Source organism: Oenanthe melanoleuca, chromosome 8 (assembly GCF_029582105.1).
Source record: "Oenanthe melanoleuca isolate GR-GAL-2019-014 chromosome 8, OMel1.0, whole genome shotgun sequence".
Classification (NCBI taxonomy): domain Eukaryota; kingdom Metazoa; phylum Chordata; class Aves; order Passeriformes; family Muscicapidae; genus Oenanthe; species Oenanthe melanoleuca.
In genome coordinates, this window is record NC_079342.1 from 19084643 (window position 1) to 19102292 (window position 17650).

The window sequence follows — 17650 nt, forward strand, 5'->3', positions numbered from 1 at the left end:
GGGCCGCGCCGCGCCCGCCTGCCAGCAAGCCGCGCTCCCACTGGCCGCCGCGGGACCGCCCCGCGCGGGCCAAGCCGCGGGTTCGAGTCCCGCCCCGGCGGGTGCCGCCCGCCGCGGCTCCGCTCCGACCCCTCGCCCACCAAGCCCTGAGGGGGCTGCTGCTCGCAGAGATTGCGGCGTTGCCCTGCCTGCAGCTGCCTGCCCTGTACCTGCCACCGAGCCGTGCCAAAGCCGTGCCAAAGCTGCCACGGTACCCGGCCCCGGCAGGCGCACGGCATGGTGCGGGAGTCCCCGCGCTCGCTGCCGGGAGATGCTGTCCGCTGGGATGCTGCTCACGGTGCCGCCAGCGCGGAGCTGTCAGCCGGGATGCGGGACGGGAATGGGTGGGGATGACGGTGAAACCTCGTGAGGCAGGAATATGTGATGATGATGCCCTCGGGAGGAGGAATCCCAGGGTAGGGTCTTTGCCTCTCTCTTCAGCCTGAGGTGCCGGCGGCGGGCACTCGGGACGGGCACAGCTCCCAGCCGGTGCGGCGGCCAGCGGAGCGTTCCCGCGGGATGCTCCCCTTCCCTTCCTTTCCCTTCCCTCCCAACAAGCGCTGCCGTGATTTGGCAGCCGCTTGGACTCTGGACCTGCCTCTCCGCCCCGCATTGGCTGCCGCGGCCGGTGCCGCCGGGGCGCTGCGGGACACCGGGGCAGCGGCCGGCGGCTCTCGGCGGGACCATGAAGCTGCTGTGGCTGGGCGTGGATGTCTCCAGGGTGCTGCACCTGGCCGCCGTGTTCTGCCTGACCTGCGTGCTGCTGAAAGCCATCCAGCTGTTCCACCGGCGGCGGGAGCTGCTCCGGGCGCTGGCCGACTTCCCCGGGCACCCGACCCACTGGCTCTTCGGCCACGTCCACGAGGTGGGGGCGAGCCGGGTGTGCGCCCCGGCAGCGCGGGAGTGCGGGGAGCGGCTGTCCCGGCGGGCGTGCGGGAATGATGCCGGTGGGGTTTGTCCCCGCGGTCCGGGAGAATTGCTGGGTGGGTGAGAGGTGGGCATCCCTTTTCCCAGCCAGACCAATGTGCTTTCCCTGTCTGTGATGCTTAGCGAGAGCTCTCGCAGCCTGCTGCAGAGTGCGCGGTGGGAAGGGGTGGTGGCTGGTGAAGAGAGCGGTGACACGGGGTGGCATTGTCATAGACAAGGTCATCCCGGGGTGTGACCGGCATCGGTGCTGCGGGCAGCAGAGCCGCTCTGTCCCGGGGCAGGCTCCGCTGTCCCCTCTCTGCTCCTCTGGCAGCCAGGGCAGGGCCGCTGCAGCTCTCCCTGCGGCGCTGAGCAGATGCTCGCTGAGCATCCAGAAGCAATTTCTCTCCCCTGCCAGCTCGCGTCGGCCTCACGGCCAGGTGAACCTGACAGCTGACCATTCTGAGCCACGTCTCAGCCACAAAACACATCGCAGGCATTGCATCCAGCGCAGGGACCGTGGATCTTACAGCTGCGTTAAGGTCACGAGTAACCAAACCCACGTACACAGGCGAGCCCTGTTCTGGTCACTGTGGCAGGGATGACTATTCCCCGCGGTATGCACTTGCCCACACAGATCACCATGGCTGCCTTGGCAAACAGATTTTCACGACTCATCAGCAGCCTCAGGAGGTGTAACTGAGCTTGCCTGGTGCAAAAGGCTTTTCTATATGTGCTAAAGGCTGCTTAAAATCACCTTGCCCTGTGCTGGGCTCTGCCGATATCCTGTCGTGGCCATCTCTGTGGCACATTAAATAACTGGCACCCTGAAAAGTGTCCGGGGAATCGAGGGGAGACCTCCCAGGGCTGGTCTCTGTGCTATGGCAGCGCCAGTTCTGCTGTGCTGGACGGGACAAGCAGTCTTTTGGCAATGTGAGCATGAAGATGGGCCAGTTCAGGGCTTTGTTACACTGCCAGTTAGACTTCAAAACTGCAATTAAATAAAGTATGTCCTTCTGTTTGTTAGCTGTGACTATTTGTCCTGGAAGGGAATTTAACCATTTGTGCCAGTCATGGCTAGGTTGTTCGTGGCTCAACTTTGACCTCAGACAATGTTTGTTTGAGGATTCCTTTTTTGAAGATTTAATAATTTGCTGATTAATGCTGCTGAATTCCCCAAAGGCTGACAGTTCATCGAGCCAGCAAAGAAACCAGCAATGCTCTGGGCACACACTGAATACAAAGTGTGCACACACCTCGGGGAGGACCTGTGAGCTGTATTCAGGGAGAGCACTGACATTTCCTGTTCTGCTGATTTAACTGATTGTTTCCCAGTTCTGATCCAGCCCAGTTTAGAATCTCAAACGTATTTTTCATGCCCTGGGTGGACCTCCTGGGAGTACATCACTTTGTTTTAAAGCATTCTCTGGGTATCAGTCTGTGCTCATCCCAATCACTCGGTAGAAATGACATTAAAATACCAGGAAGAGGTTGTGTAGAGCTGTTCGGCTTAGTTAAAACCCAGAGTGGCAGCCCTGAGCTGGCCAGACGGACTGCCCACGGCAGGTGGGTGGGAAGCAGAGGAGGGCAGGGTCAGTGCCCTGCTGGCCCGGGCAGGGTCAGTCCCTCTGACCCTTTGTCACTCCTGCCCTGGTGGGGAGGAGCCAGCCCGGCTCTGGCTGCACGCAGCACACCCTCATGCTCACATTTCAGACCCTGTGTTTTCTCTTTCATTTGCTATCAGTGTGGCGTCACTAAAAGTGCCCTTAAGCCTCTTCCCAGATGCTTTTAGTGTTGGATCCATTTCAAAACTTGCATTTCAGCATGAGATCAGACAATTACCTTTCTTTCTTAGACCCAAGTGGGGTTTATACTTTTCTTTTCAAGCCCCCAGGGGAAGAAGAAGTAATGATCTTTCATACAGAGCCGAGTAGCTGGAGCTCTTCATTAAGGCATGAAAGCTTTCTATTCCTCTATTCTATACTCTGCAGCTCACAGGAATTTACACTTTTCCTCTGCTCCACGAGTGCTTGGTGCAGCAGGTTACTCACCTTGAAGGTATTCTCTCCTCTCAAATAAACCCACCCAACCCTCTGCCAGCACAGAGATGGTTCTTGATAGCAAAACCCGAGGGTGGTGCTCCAAAACAAGATTGCATGTGAAGGCTTCTAGGATTGGGACTTCTGCCAGTGAGACTTGCTCAGCATGCCCATTCTGGTTTCTGTGATTCACAGCAGGAGAAGCACGGGCAGCTGTATCAAAGGGACTGTCACTTAGCTAGGTCAGGTGTCACATAACTAAAGGCACTGTGCCAAGCCCTGCTTCTGCTGGCATTTGCTGGACAGGTGGGTGCTGAGGAGGGATGCCCCTTTTGCCCCAAAACTTGATCCTGAGTGAGAGAAATTGATGGTTCTATTTACTAAGTTCAAAATCTTGAACTTGAGTAAGCAAAGTTGAGCTTTCTGTAATAACTGGTTGTAATTCATAATTCTGCTGAATGTGGGAGACACATGGGATGTGCTGCAGGGATGCCCCAACTTGTGAGGAAAGGGGGGCTCAGTCTTGGAGCTGAACTTGGACTTGGCCCTGGCAGACACCCCATGACTCACTAGTATCCTCTCCAAGACAATTATTGGATGTGGCTGATTATTTGGTGTGGGTGATTATTTGAATGTGAGCCATGCCCTAGGTTACACCAGCCAGACTAAAAGCTGAGCTGAGCTAACTCAGCACTAGAGCAACTGAGCAAATATTCACTTGATACAGTCAATAGGGTCACTTTGAGGCTGATTTCTGCACCAGTATGCTGATTTAATTAATCTTCAAGCTTCAAGTCAAGCTGCAGAAGCTATGTCAGACCTAGCTTACCAAAATCCTTCCCCCTGCATATTGGCCCAGAGTAGTTTCTCTTCAAAGAAAAAAGAGTCTTACATGATTTTGTCTGTGTAATTTTTTTCCTCTGCCTGTGGTTGTGGATCTTTCCACTTGTTCTTTATCTATTGCCTGTACATAACAACACAGGCTGTAAAAGCAATAAAGCAATGATTACTTAGGAGTAAACCTGCCACTGCTGCTACTATGGTGAAAGTTGGTGCTCATGCTGCTCCTCAGATTGCAGATTCCAAGGACAGGAGATAAATCTTTCTACAAGCACCAACTCTTCATTGTCTATAAAATTCAATTCCCAGAAATCAATGAATTCTAAATATTATGTTATTAACCAGCATTCCCTTCTCTGTACAATCTACTAGTGACTTTGGACTAATTCTGTTGAATTTTTCCTGGATACTGGCCTTCTCCACCTAAATGTCTGGAGGAAGCTGTGGTTTCCCTGGGCAGACCAGCAGTGATGCTGTTGGCTGCTGTGTTTTCTCCCAGCTGCAGGGTGCTAATTGCTCATACATTCAGTGAGAATGTAGTTGCATGCTACAAAATGCAGATGCTGTCTGGGGCAAATCTGAGTCTTCTATGAGGTGGCCATGAAAAAAGGAGATAACACATATGAGCTGATAGCCACCAGCACAGTGCCTAAGCATAAGGTCAAGTGATAAGGAAGAATTACTTTATAGGGGCTTTAAAAGTGGCAAACATCTCTATTCCCATGCTCTGCAAACACACAGGAAGGATAACTTGCTCATTCTTACCTGGTTTTGTGCTTAGAAAGACACTGAACTTTTAAGACAATGCATTGGGAGATTATCATTTTGGGATGTTCGTTTGTTTGTTTGTTTTCCAAATCTGTGTATTCTTTCTCTTTTTTCTTCTCTTCAACTAGTTTCTCAAGGAGGAAGAGGTGCTGGACAAGGCAGAGATCTGGGCACAGAAGTACCCACATGCTCACCCTATGTGGTTTGGGAGTTTCTCAGCATTCCTGGTTGTCACTGATCCTGACTATGCCAAGGTTCTGTTGGGTAGAGGAGGTGAGAGTTTATGGCTTCAACCCCAGCCTGCAGATTTCCCATGCCAGCCTCAAAATTTACAGCAAGGCAGGGTTTCACAGAGAGGTTTTCTTTCAGAAATCATCTAAAGGCAAGGAGAGATACCTCTCCTTCATGCTGTGTCCTGGGTGCTTCAGGCACAGGGCTGCAGGGCTGACCTGACTCCAAATCCATTGCTGGAAAATCAGACTTCTTCAAATGCTCCTTGAAAATTTAACTGCTCAGTGTCTGATCCTAGCAAGGAGAAGACACCTGGGAGCTTTTTCCAAGCTTCAGAGTTCTGGCTTCCACTTCAGAGAAGTATCTGTAGCATATCGAGAAGAAAAAGTGCTTAACAGTGATGTCTGAGAGGGTTAATCATTTATCACACTGCACAGACTTTGGACTACCAATATTCTTGATTTTTCCACTGTGAGCATCTGCTTTTATATGTGTTTATTGCAGCTGGCAGAGACAAAGTTGTTTTGTGTTGAAATACTGGGAGTTTTGCAAGGATGCCACTGATTTTGCTTCATACCCAACCAAAAGTGAGAGCCCAGGGGGAGCTTGCAGCTGCAAACCTGGATTCATGCTATTGAAACATTTACCATTTTATTTTTCTCTTTCTTTATGTTTGGTTTTTTTGGTTTTTTTTTAACAGATCCCAAGGATAACATCAGCTATAAACACCTTGAACCATGGATTGGTATGTATTCCCAGGGCTTTGCCTCTGAGGAAGGATTCTGAAGTTAGTCAAAACCACTCTATAAATAAACAGCGTTGCACCTGTTCCTTGATGGAGTTATAGCTAAAAGCTTCCTGAAATTATTACATTTACTGGAAAAGATGCTAAGTAGTTCCATTCATTTTCAAGGAGGGAAAGTTCAGATGTGACACGTACAAATATTTATATGTCCATAGATAGCAAAGACTGGTGATGGGAGAAGCTTAAATTCATTGAAGGACTGGTGAAAAATGTATTTTCTGTTCTGAACTTCTCTTTTCCAGTAGTGTTGGTGTTTCTTTCCAGAGACATCACTGTGCCATTTTGATGAGCAGGGCTTTGCTTAGCTCTGGGAACTTGGGGCTGGTGGCAGCATTTGGAAATACCCTCTCACAGCAGCTCAGACAGCAGATTTAATCACACTCCCTGCAGGCTGTGTCTGCAGGCAGCTGAGAGCAGCCTGGTTGTGCCCAGCAGAACATGCCTTGCCTGTGTTTCCCCAGGGAATGGGCTGCTGATCTTACACGGGCCCAAATGGCACCAGCACCGCAAACTCCTGACTCCAGGGTTTCACTACGACGTCCTGAAGCCGTACGTGGGCCTGATGGCAGAGTCCACAAACGTGATGCTGGTAGGACTCAGGATGCTCCTCTCTCTGCCCTCTTTTCTTTTCCCCATCCTGTCTGCTTAGGAGATAAATGCTGAAGCAGGGTTTTCTTTGTAAGGACACACTGTGTCCTGCCGGTCAATCTTTCTGAGTCACCCCAAATCCTCACCCTTGAGCTGGAAGGGGTGAGCATCCCTTGGAAGGGATGAGCAGCTTGAGCCTCCCTGCAATGACAGTGTCTGGTTCTGCCTTGGGGTTGGTGGCTGAGTTTTCAGGATTCATGTTACTGCCATCCCCAAACTGTGCATGATCTCGGTTCCACCAGCAACTTCTTACAAGATGTTTGTCTAAATAAAAAAATTGAGGTAAACAAATGTTCATAATAAATCCACCAAAAATAAAGGTTGGAGCAGAGCTATGCTATGATCTAAGATTAAAGGGTATTATTTGCTGTCAACATACCTGTGAAACAGTGAAAATGCATTGTTCTTCAATCCATTGGTGCTGGGCAGCATGGAAACTGGTAGGAATTACAGGAGAAGGGCTCCAGGCTTTGTGCATGTGGGCTGGAGGAGTCTGGATGCTGGATCTATTCCTTCTTCACTTCCCTCACTCCAACCTCCCTGCCAGCTTCAAATAGATCCTGGCTGGGTTCCTCCTACTGGCCAGGGAGCAGCCAGGAGCCCGGGGCTGGAGAACCAGGAGAACTTTTGCAAGGTTCCCAAGTGCCTGGGAGTCTGAAACTCCTTGTGAGCCCGTGCCACCAGGTGGCAATCGTTGCACGTGCTAGGGACATGCATCTGTCCCCAGAGCCTGGTTTGGTGCTGTGCAGCTCAGATGTGACCGTGCTCCTCCCTCCCATCCCTTTCTCAGATTTTAAGTCCTCTTAAAAGCCACGAGGGGACAGAGGACTCATCATCACTTCATGTCTGCTGGGGAAGAGAGACGGGATTTGTGGTTTCTCTAGGGATCCCCTATGCAAAGAGTTGAGCAAGAGCTGCTTTATTACTTGCTGGCAAAACACATTGGCACAGAGATGGTGTGACAGAGAATAAAACCTTGCTCCAAAGTTTGCATCTTGGGCACCAAGCTCAAATGTGCTCAAAAACACACTCAGTGAAGCCCAATGCCAGCATATGCTGCTCCTGTACAGGAAATCACACTACATGCTGAGAAAGACTTAGGTAACTCCCCTTCACCCAGAAATGCACCTGTCCTGGTCTTGTCCAGGTGCCCTTGCCTCAGGATAGAGGATAGCAGGGCTCACACCAGCAGGATCCAAGAACAGCAGCTGCCTGAGGCAGTTCTGTTAACCATCCCACTCCTGGCTTCTCTTCTCAGGGGTTTTGCTGGCAACTAAGAGATCCCCTTCTTTTTTTTTTCTTTTATTTCTCTGGGATGTATCTGCATCTTGGCACTCATTTAACCAGGGAATGACTGCAGATCGTGCAGAGTTGGCCCTTCTCATTTCTGTCTCCTTTGTGCCCTAGGATAAGTGGGAGAAGCTGGCAGCAGATGGGAAGTCAGTGGAGCTCTTTGAGCACGTCAGCTTGATGACTCTCGATAGCATCATGAAATGTGCCTTCAGCTGTAACAGCAACTGCCAGACTGACAGGTCAGTGCTGGCTACCCCAAACCCTGGCAGGAAGTTTGCAGCTCAGAAGGGAAATGGGCAAATTGCTTGTCACAGTGCTCCCAAGTTGACAAGCTTCCTATTCCCCTCTCTCCAGGAAGAACACCTACATCCAGGCTGTCTACGACCTCTGCCACATGGTGCACCAGCGCCTCCGCATCTTCCCCTACCACAATGACATCATTTACTGGCTCAGCCCCCATGGATTTCAGTTCAGGAAGGCCTGCAGGATTGCTCATGACCACACAGGTATTCCCTGCTGTCATCACCTCCCAAAACTTTGGACAGAGGCAGTCAGGTTTTCTCCTTGCCTGTGCAGTGATCCTGCCCACAGGCTCAGGGCTGAGATCCCGGCAGGGCATCAGCTTGCAGTAGTGATCTGATCTAGGCATGAAGCAAAGGGGTCTGACAGCTCCTGGGTTATTAAACTGGAGTAAAGGAGGAAGTGCCCTCTGGAAATGCTCCTGTGAAATGGCCAGAGACTGATGAGACAAGGAATGGGCACTGCAGACAACACCAATGCAAGGAATGATTTTCCATTTCAATCCAGGTGTGATTTTAATGCATGAGGAGTGTGTGAAGTAGGCTGAGAAGTCCATGGTGAATGAAGAAAAGTATGACAATATCCATGGTATTTTTTTGCTGTGCTGCTGAAAAAGCCAAAGTGCCTGGGATGCAGAAGCACAGGTCAAAAACATCATGGGCTGAGCAGTGCTCACCTCTTTGGGTGAGGTTTGCATTCAAAGGAAGGACAGTTTTGCAGCTTGGCATCTCCTGACCCTGCTGAACCTTTAACCCTTTCTTCCCCAGACAAGGTGATCCACGAGCGAAAGGAATCCCTTAAAGATGAAGGGGAATTTGAGAAGATCCAGAAGAAGAGACATTTGGACTTCTTGGACATTCTGCTCTGTGCCAAAGTGAGTGGCAAGGACTGTATGTCTGGCAGGGCACAGAGTGCAAAAGTTAGTCCTGGCAGGGGTGCCAAAAACCTCCAGAGACCCTCAGGACTGCATAAGCCATTAAAAAAATAAATTAGCCCAGTCCCACCCAGCTGAAGAGAGGCCAAGATGATCCAATTTTCCATTGTTGAAGTGTTGGCAGTGTCTTTTTGGGTATGCAACATACAGAGGGGCTTCACAGTCCTGGTGGTTTGATATGGGGAGATAAAGAGATTTAAAAGTGAAGGGAAAGGGGCCCTGAATTCAGTGTAAACAGACATTGATTTTGATTCTGTGTATCCCACAGGCATCATCATACCCCTTTTGCAATAGCTGAGAGAATATAGTGGCCCCTCCTGGGATATTTACATATTTTTATATATGTGTGTGTGTGTTACTGTAATATATATATAAATTTTATCTATATGGGTCACTGAGAGTGTCTCTGGACTGCTAGGATGAGAATGGAGCTGCACTGTCTGATGAGGACCTGCGTGCTGAGGTGGACACCTTCATGTTTGAGGGCCATGACACGACAGCCAGTGGCATCTCCTGGCTCTTCTACTGCCTGGCAATGCACCCTGAGCACCAGCAGCTGTGCAGGGAGGAGATCCAGGGCATCCTGGGGGACCGAGAGACAATCCAGTGGTAAGGTTGCACCATTTCTCTGCTGTTAACTCTTTTTCTATCACTGCTATTTCAGTGAGCAGTGTCTTTAAGGCTCAAAAGCTGGGGTGCTAAAGGTTGCTGCATGCTCAGGGACTTCACAGGAGGGAACAGATCCTTCAGCTAAGTCTGCCACCCTGGAAGGGACATTCTGGATGCCACCCCAAGTCTGGGCCACCAGCACTGCTCTTTGCTCTCTCCTGTTTTGTCACCACAGGACATCATAGATGTGCTTTTCACTTTTCACTGTCTCTGCACTTGAGCTTGCTCAGTGGTTGTTCAGCTGTTCAGAGGTGTCCCCAGCCTCCAGCAGGCTGTGGCTGGGCATTGAGGGTCCCTCTGTTCTGCAGCAGGGGACCTGCTCTGGGGCAGGATGGGTGCAGGGACCTGCAGCACAGGCAGCGGGGGAGCGTGGGCTCAGCCTGGCATTCCCAACAGGGAGGACCTGGGCAGGATGCCTTACAGCACCATGTGCATCAAGGAGAGCCTGCGCCTGTACCCGCCGGTGCCGGGCGTGTCCCGGCAGCTCAGCAAGCCCGCCTCCTTCCCCGACGGACGCACCCTGCCCGAAGGTCTGTCACCGCCATCCCTGCCCCCAAACCCTGCGCTCAGCTGCATCCTCCCTGCACGGATGTTCAGGCAGGGCTTGCAGGTGTTGGCTTGTTTCTGTGTCAGTGAGCCCTTTTCTCCTCCTCAATTGTTTTCCAGGCACCGTCGCTGCAATAAGCATTTACCTCATTCACAGAAACCCTGAAGTATGGAAAGATCCTTTGGTGAGTTTTCTTTTCATCTCCTAATAATTTTTCCCCTTTATGATGTGCCTCTCCCTATGTACCCTTCGCCTGTTAGCAGGAGAGAAGAATTCTCTCTCTGCTGGCGCTCTTCATAAATTAAGGGGTGACACATTTCCCAATATCCAGTCAGTACTGTGTTCTTCAAATAATCACTTTTTCTTGCTGCATGTTCTTCACTTCCAGGTGTTTGACCCTCTGCGTTTTTCCCCAGAGAATGTCTCTGGCAGGCACTCTCATGCCTTTCTGCCTTTTTCTGCTGGAATGAGGTAAAGGGAATTGAACACTGAAGGACCAGTGGGCAGAGACCACCACCTGCAGTCCTGGCCCTGCAGAATTACCTAGATAAATGAGGATATAAGTGTTTGTGAGAGGGGTTCTGATACCAGCAGGAAAAATGGGAAGGCAGCGTTGCCAAGCCCCTTATGGGGACAGAGAACTGGGTCCCAAAGCTGTTTGTCCCAAAGGGACCCTGCACCATTCTGAGCTCACCTGTTCTCCTCTCTTTGATGCAGAGACCCCACTCCACTCTCCTGCTCTTTGATTCCCCCCTTCCCAACCCCTCCCAATCCTTCCCTTTGCCCTGTGATGCCTTGCTCCTTTAAGGCAAACACCTTGCAGACCTTCCCTGCTTGGAGACCCAGCTTCTCATCCCATCTGACCCGTTCCTTTGGCTTCCCCATCTCCCTCCTTCATGCTCGTTGACCACACATCATTGTTCCTCTCAATTCCTCCTGCTCAGCCGTGCCCCTGCCCAAAGCACAGCCTGGGGCTGTGAGCTGCCGAGGGGAGGGAGGATGAGTGGTTTAGGAGGGCTGGGGTGGGCTGTGCAGGTTTGCTGTGCCCGGCACTGGGTGGAGCTGGCTGAGCTGCTGTTTCTCTGCAGGAACTGCATCGGGCAGCAGTTTGCCATGAACGAGATGAAGGTGGCGCTGGCTCTGACCCTGCTGCGCTTCGAGCTCTTGCCCGACCCTGCCACGCCTCCCCTCAAAATCACTCGGATCATCCTTCGCTCCAAGAATGGGATCCACCTGCATCTAAAGAAAATCCGCTGATGCTGGAAAACATCCCGCCTTCACCAGAGGGAGACACCAGATGACAGGACAGTGTTTCTCTGGGGCAGAAGTGCAGGGCAGGATTTGGGGATGAGGATTCCTGATTGCTGTGCTCTGTCCACCAGCTGGAAGCCCTTTCCAGGCTAGGTCCAGGTGGCTGGGATGGCATTGCACAGACCCACTGCCATCTGCTCCAGGGCACTGACCTGAGAGCAGCCAGGCATGGCCACGCTGTCTGTCCCCTTACACTGCCATAAGAGCTGGCCTGCCCTGGCCTGGGAACATCTGCAGGTCCCACCGACTTCCTTCTTACCAAATCCTGCCTTACCCTTGTGCCCTGGCCAAATCTGTGACCATCTCCTGCCCTGCTCTGTCATCAGCACCTTCCTCAGTGCCTAGAGGTCAGCCCTCCTCTCCTGCAGTGGGGACAGCCTGGGACAGACCTCAGTCCCACTTCTCACACTCAGTGGGTCTCTGTTTTGTTGAAAGCACTGATTCCAGTTTGGGCTCTGAAATCATGCCCAACCGGCAAAATATTCTGTAATTTTTATCTTAATAAATCAATAATTTTTCCTGCAACAGTAGCTGTGTTGTTTATGTTGCTGGTGCTTGCCTGCTTCATCACAAATGAGTGTAAAACCCCTCTAGAAATGGAAGATGGAGAGGAAGCCCGTAAGCAGCACAACATCTCCTTCCATGGGCAACTCTTTAACAGGGATCAATAATCAATCCTCAATCAAAGTTCTGATAGGTAGAAAGTGTGTCTGGTGGGGGGGGTCCCTCTTTTTTTAAAGTATTATTTTATTTTCTTAAACTGATAAAGTTATGAGAGTAGGTACACTGGAGGACACTAGTGAGCTGTCCTCTGCCTCTGCAGGAATCATTACTGGGATAGAATATCACACATCAAACTGTGAAATCCCAAAAGCTGCTGCTGCAATTATCATCACAGTGATGTCAGCTGCAGTTCCAGGGCTGTGAGAAGGCTGCTCTGCAGTTAGACAGCAGCTGATTCATACAGCCTTCACCTGCAGAGTCTGGCTTGCAGGGATGTTCTGGGACAGCCCAGGAGAAAATCCAGGTGCCTGTCCCTTCTTCAGACACGTGGTGCAGCTCTCGAGCTGAAATCAGGATTATACAATGGAGAGAGACACAGTATGCTTATCAAAACGTCAGAAGTTATGAAACTATGAGACACCACAAGCCCTTTGGAGGGCCATGTCAGGATACAAAATTATCTTGATAAATTGAAAAACTGCTGCAGTGAATGGGATGGGAGTCCATAAGCACAAGAGCAGGCACAGGCATTGAACAAACCAAGAGAAAAAATGACTGACAGGGAGCAACCTCTTCAGTGGATGTTTTGTACATGGAGAGACAGAAAAGATAATATGAATCAATAATGTCCTGCTGTTGCAATCACAGCAAACAGCATAAATACAAATATTTCTCAAAAATTTTTCACTTATTTCTCTTTCAGCAGATGAAATGAGACAGTGTCCTTCAACCCTGTTTGGAGATTTAAGTATAAAAGCAACAGCATCTACTCCAAGCTTACATATTCTAAAGTGAAAAATGAGAACATTTTTTATCAAAATAACTGAAGTTACCAGAAGTAAATTACATACATCTCTGTATTGGATGCAATTTTCTTATAAAGACAAGATTTGAAAAAAATACCATCTAAAGGTTCATCCAAGATGAACCTTGGCATTCCAATGTGGAAGACTAAAGCACAAGCATTTAATGAGCAAGAGCAAAGGCAGAAATCATGGTGTACCCACTGAAAGAAAGTAGGTTAAAGGGGATCACAATAGGGGAACTTGATATACCAGTCCTCATGCAAATAAATGGCAGCTGCTAAATTGCTTTTGGATAGATATGGATTGCACAACATCAAGAACTCCCTAAGATTCCTAAAGCCCTGGCATGGGTTATTTGGGGAATCTGCAGAGATTTTAAAATTTGGTGACCTGTTTTACTGAATACTCCAGGAGTCCAGAGGAGGTAATGAATGTGGTGGAAGGCTGGGGAAGGTTTGGTTTGGACTGAATTGGAGTACAGGAAAAGCTGCACTGTGCTGTCCCAACTGGACCATCCAACACATGAATGTTGCTGGCCCTGGGATGGAAAATCCTGACTGCTCCTGTCTTCATCCTGTTCAGTCATTGTCTGCCTTGTGACTTTTAGGATTCACTAAAAAGCTGCCTCTTCATATCCGAAGAGGAAAAGGGAAGAAGCTCTGCAGCATTCTCACTGTCCTCTCAGAGTCGTGCCTGTGGCTTCTCTGCATGAGAAGGAGCAGAGCTTGTTTTCCCTTGCAGCCACCCAACCCAGCATAAAATCTGCTCACAAATCTCTCCTTGGTGCTATCACCCCCTGAGGCCAGGAGCTGGAGACGCTCTGCTGAATAACACCACACATGGCAGCCCAGCTCACAATTTCCCTGAGCCACACGGGCCAGCACTGCATGCCAGGCCAGCCAGCCTGCATCTCACATCCCATATCCTGCATCCTGCATCATCCCACATCTTGCATCTCACATCCCACATCCCATATCCTCCATCCTGCATCATCCCGCATCTCGCATCCCATATCCCATATCCCATATCCCATATCTCATATCCTGCATCCTGCATATTCCCATATACTGCATCATCTCATGTCCTGCATCACAGATCTTCCCTGGCTTCCCTGCTTCTGAACTGGAGAGCAGGGCTGAAGCTGCACCAGGGCTTCTGGAGCTACTGTGCCCCAGTGCCACAGTGAGTCAGATCTTTCCAGAACGTGACTCCTGAGATCAATTCCCTGCATTTACCTTTCCCCTCCTGGGCACTAGAGACATGGTAATAATAAAAAGAGCAGGTCACATGGGATGTATTGCTCACTGCAATAAAGACAGTCGAGCACCAGCTGCAGAGAATCTACCTTCCTTCTTTAATCTTTCCCTACTTTCCACAGAAAGGGTAACTGCAAAGGTGATGATGGGGAGACCTTGGACTGTGTGATTCAGACCTTCAGATAACTATTTTGGCACAAACTCACAGGAGTAGCTGTGCCAGGTGTAACAAAGGTCTTTGTTCCAGTTAAATACACCTTGGGTTTTTCTTGTGGCTTGGGTTTTCGACAGCAGCAGGGCAAAGATGTCACCTGCTCCAGCAGTTATTCCTTTCCCCACAGATTGTCACCGGTGCTCTGTGGCCTCATCCTTGTCATGTGGAGGGTGTCTGTCCATCTCAGTTTGGGGGTGGCACTGTTTTGGGTGCTGCCAGGCGTGTTTGAAGCAGCAGGACCAGCAGGGAGAGCAGCTGGCTCACAGCAGCAGGAATGCAGCCCCTGCACAGGACACACGCCGCTCTCCAGGCAAATTTACTGTCAGATGGCACCAGCAGTTTCCATCTAAACTCCTCTGGGATTTTACACTGGAAGCAGCCTGTAAATTTAATAAGTATTGCAGCATATTTGTGAGACAGCTGTATTAAATGATTCCAGATATACATTCATCCTCAAGACATGTGTGGTCAGATGGGATCCAGGCAGCTTGCATTACTCTGCAACACTTGCTGGGCTCTTGCCATGATTTTCTCATCTATCATGCATTTGGAAGTTTGAAATGTTATTTTTTTTTTTGCATTACTGCTATATTTCATCTGTCATCACTAAGTGCTGCAGGAACACACAGGGACAGATGGGCCTGGACTCTTCTTCCTTTCTGAATAAACACAGGCACAACCAGGGAGAGCAGCTGCTGCAAGGTCATGCTCTGGGGCAAAGTACCCATTTGCCACCTAAATTTCACCTACTCAGGAAATCACTTTTTCTGCAATGAATTCCAACAGTGGGAGTTAAATCAGTGAGGAAGATCCTCTCCTTCTGTGTCTAAAGTGAGTGGAGAAATTCCCCAGAAAGCAAATTCCACAGCCTTCTATGTCTGTGGTTGTGGTATGGGATGGAAATTCTTCAGTGTGTGTGGGTTATTTTATGTTGATGGCCTGAACTGTTGTGGCCTTGCTGCCATCACATGCACATCCACTGCATTGAGCCAACCCTCCAGAGGCTCTCTGCAAATGTGTGATGGCTTTCTAAGTGTTCTTTAACACCCAACTGCAGTTTCACTGGTCTCAAATGTCCAGAAGGTCAAGGCAAGCTTCTGTTCCCCCTGCCAGCCTCCCCAGGCTGCTGTGGCTGTCAGAAGACCCTTGTCCTGCTTTTTCATGCTGAGATCTTCTGGAGTCCTCTGTCACCAGGGCTGTAGATTCTTCTGGTGCTGATGGATTGTTCTGGTTCTTACAGTGATCACCAATCAACCAATACTGTCCCTTTTCACTTTTCTCCACTTGCAGCTCTGCAGCAACTTCGCTTTGCCTTTTGAACTTCCATAGTTTCTTCCCCCTGCAAAACCCCCTGAATTTTCTTCCCCAGGCTGTGAGTGTTCATGGCTTCTCTTGCTGTGAAACCTCTAAAATACATGAGAAATGTTTTCTCTCCCCTCTACCAGTGAAATATAGAATGCAGAGGTTGGATTAAGCACTCAGATTTGCTATCACCCAAGATCAGATTCTTGCTCCAAATACCCATAAATGTGGATTGAGCCACTCTGTCCCCATGTTCCCTCCATATCAGCTCAGATCTTGGCATCTCACCTGACCTTCAAGGCAACATATATTCCTGGGTTTCATGCTCAACACTGGTTACTGGTTATTTTATAACTATAAGGAAGTCAGTTTGGTAAAAATTGACTGTGTTCATTGACCCACTCTCCAGGGACTTTGTTACCACTGAGAATTTCTGAGTTGTTATAAAAGTTTAATCTGCAGCTAACCAGAAATGCCATCCACTGGCCTGACCCCTCCACCTGTGGGTTTGGTGGTATTTATGGGTTATTTTGTAGGGAATTGCTGAGAGGTGCCAGCCAAATTTGGATTGGTCAGTCTGGTAATGATGTAGGTACCACAGGATATTCCAAATATTCCAAACAGCTCCACTGGCACTGAACAAAGGCTCAACCATCAGATCTCCCTCTTTCCCTTGTGCAGACCTTGTGAGGGACCCAGCTACACAGCATCATTATATTTATGAATGTTCTGCAGGTCTTCACAAGACAGTTTGCCTTGTCAAACTGAGTCCCTTATGCTCCAGCTACAGCCAAAGCCCTCTCTAAGAAATGCCTAACCTGATCACAGCTTCCTGCCTCCTAAAGATCAGCCTTTATCTCTCCCCTGAACTTTCACACAGAGCCAGCTGGCTCAGGATAAAATGATACACTAATTTTCAATGAAGGTGGCCAAGTGTGTTGAAAGGTGACTCTGCTCAGTGTAGTGCCTGCCAGGGTGTTCTCCAGGGCAATGACAACCAACATCAGATAAACTGTGGGTTTTTCCAACAAAGTGACTCTGCAAGCAGAAAATGTGAGACATGGCATATTTTAGATTAAAAACTAAAGGGAAGTGCCCAAACATCACAAGTCCTCTGTCTCAGAGATGTGTTACACTGAAAAGAAGCACTCACCAAGTTCAGCAGCCCTCATGTTGTAGTCTATTGGACTATGGTCCTCATAATATCCTAAGACATTATTTCAGCCCATCTGGGTATCCTGCTTTTTATAATATTTGTGGAGGTCCCCCACACACATCATACTCCCAGCCCCAGTTCTCCACATTGCCATTCCAGGTTTCTGGGCTTATGGGGTGTGAACCCAGGTAAGCAGCAGGATCTGCACAGGGATTGCAAGGAGGGTTCTGCCTGGGCCCAAGCACTGCACTAGAGAGGAAAATGCAGAGATGCAGAGCCTGTTTGGAGAAGGTGAGATGCCACGTGGACAGAAGAAGGAGGGCTCATCAGCCTGTAGAGGGAACAGGGCCTTGCCATCACACCTCCCCATCATGCTCTCAACCTTGCTGCAGCTCACTTCACTGCTCTGCAGCTTTTCCTCTCCTTGCTGGCCATGGTAACTCCTCTGGAGAGCAGTTTTGTGTCCTGGCTTGGCTGTGGAAGGAGCCCTTGGGGAACAGGGCCCCATCCCCTGTGTGCAGCTGGAGTTATGTCCATTCTCTGGATTACAGCCCAGCAGAGCTGGGTGATGCTGCAGTCACCCAGAGCACTGCTTTCACAGGTGAAGGGGGCTGAATCCAGGCATCCCATTCATTGAGAAGAGCTGCCCTGTGTGTTCCTGGGGGCAGGTGAATGGCTTCTGTAGCTGAGCTCTCTGAGGACAGCATGGAGCTCAGCTAGAGCCCCAGCCTGCCTACATCTCACCTCCCCCCTCCCCTGGCTTCACCCAGCTGGGCATGGAGGACTGTGGGGGTGTGTGGCAGCGTTGCTGGGGTTTCAGAGAAAGCAGGAATTATTCAGAGGCTGTTTGCCCTCCAGGTTGC

General features: G+C 49.8%; 1 protein-coding gene across 1 annotated transcript; it reads left to right on the forward strand.

Annotated features, from left to right (window-relative positions):
• Positions 1–81: 81 nt before the first annotated feature.
• Positions 82–11855, forward strand: LOC130256059 (cytochrome P450 4B1-like). The gene is made up of 12 exons (XM_056497320.1): positions 82–904; positions 4721–4865; positions 5524–5568; positions 6090–6217; positions 7684–7808; positions 7924–8075; positions 8637–8743; positions 9222–9412; positions 9869–10002; positions 10139–10203; positions 10408–10490; positions 11108–11855. Exons 1-12 carry the CDS (start codon positions 725–727, stop codon positions 11274–11276), a joined length of 1524 nt encoding a protein of 507 aa, XP_056353295.1. The 5' UTR covers positions 82–724; the 3' UTR covers positions 11277–11855.
• Positions 11856–17650: the final 5795 nt, after the last annotated feature.

Bases quoted from the DNA above. Each gene is read 5' to 3' on its own strand.
- LOC130256059 (XM_056497320.1), top strand. From the start codon at position 725: ATGAAGCTGCTGTGGCTGGGCGTGGATGTCTCCAGGGTGCTGCACCTG. The intron at 905-4,720 runs GTGGGGGCGAGC...CTCTTCAACTAG, and splicing joins TCTTCGGCCACGTCCACGAG to TTTCTCAAGGAGGAAGAGGT. The intron at 5,569-6,089 runs GTATGTATTCCC...GTGTTTCCCCAG, and splicing joins ACACCTTGAACCATGGATTG to GGAATGGGCTGCTGATCTTA.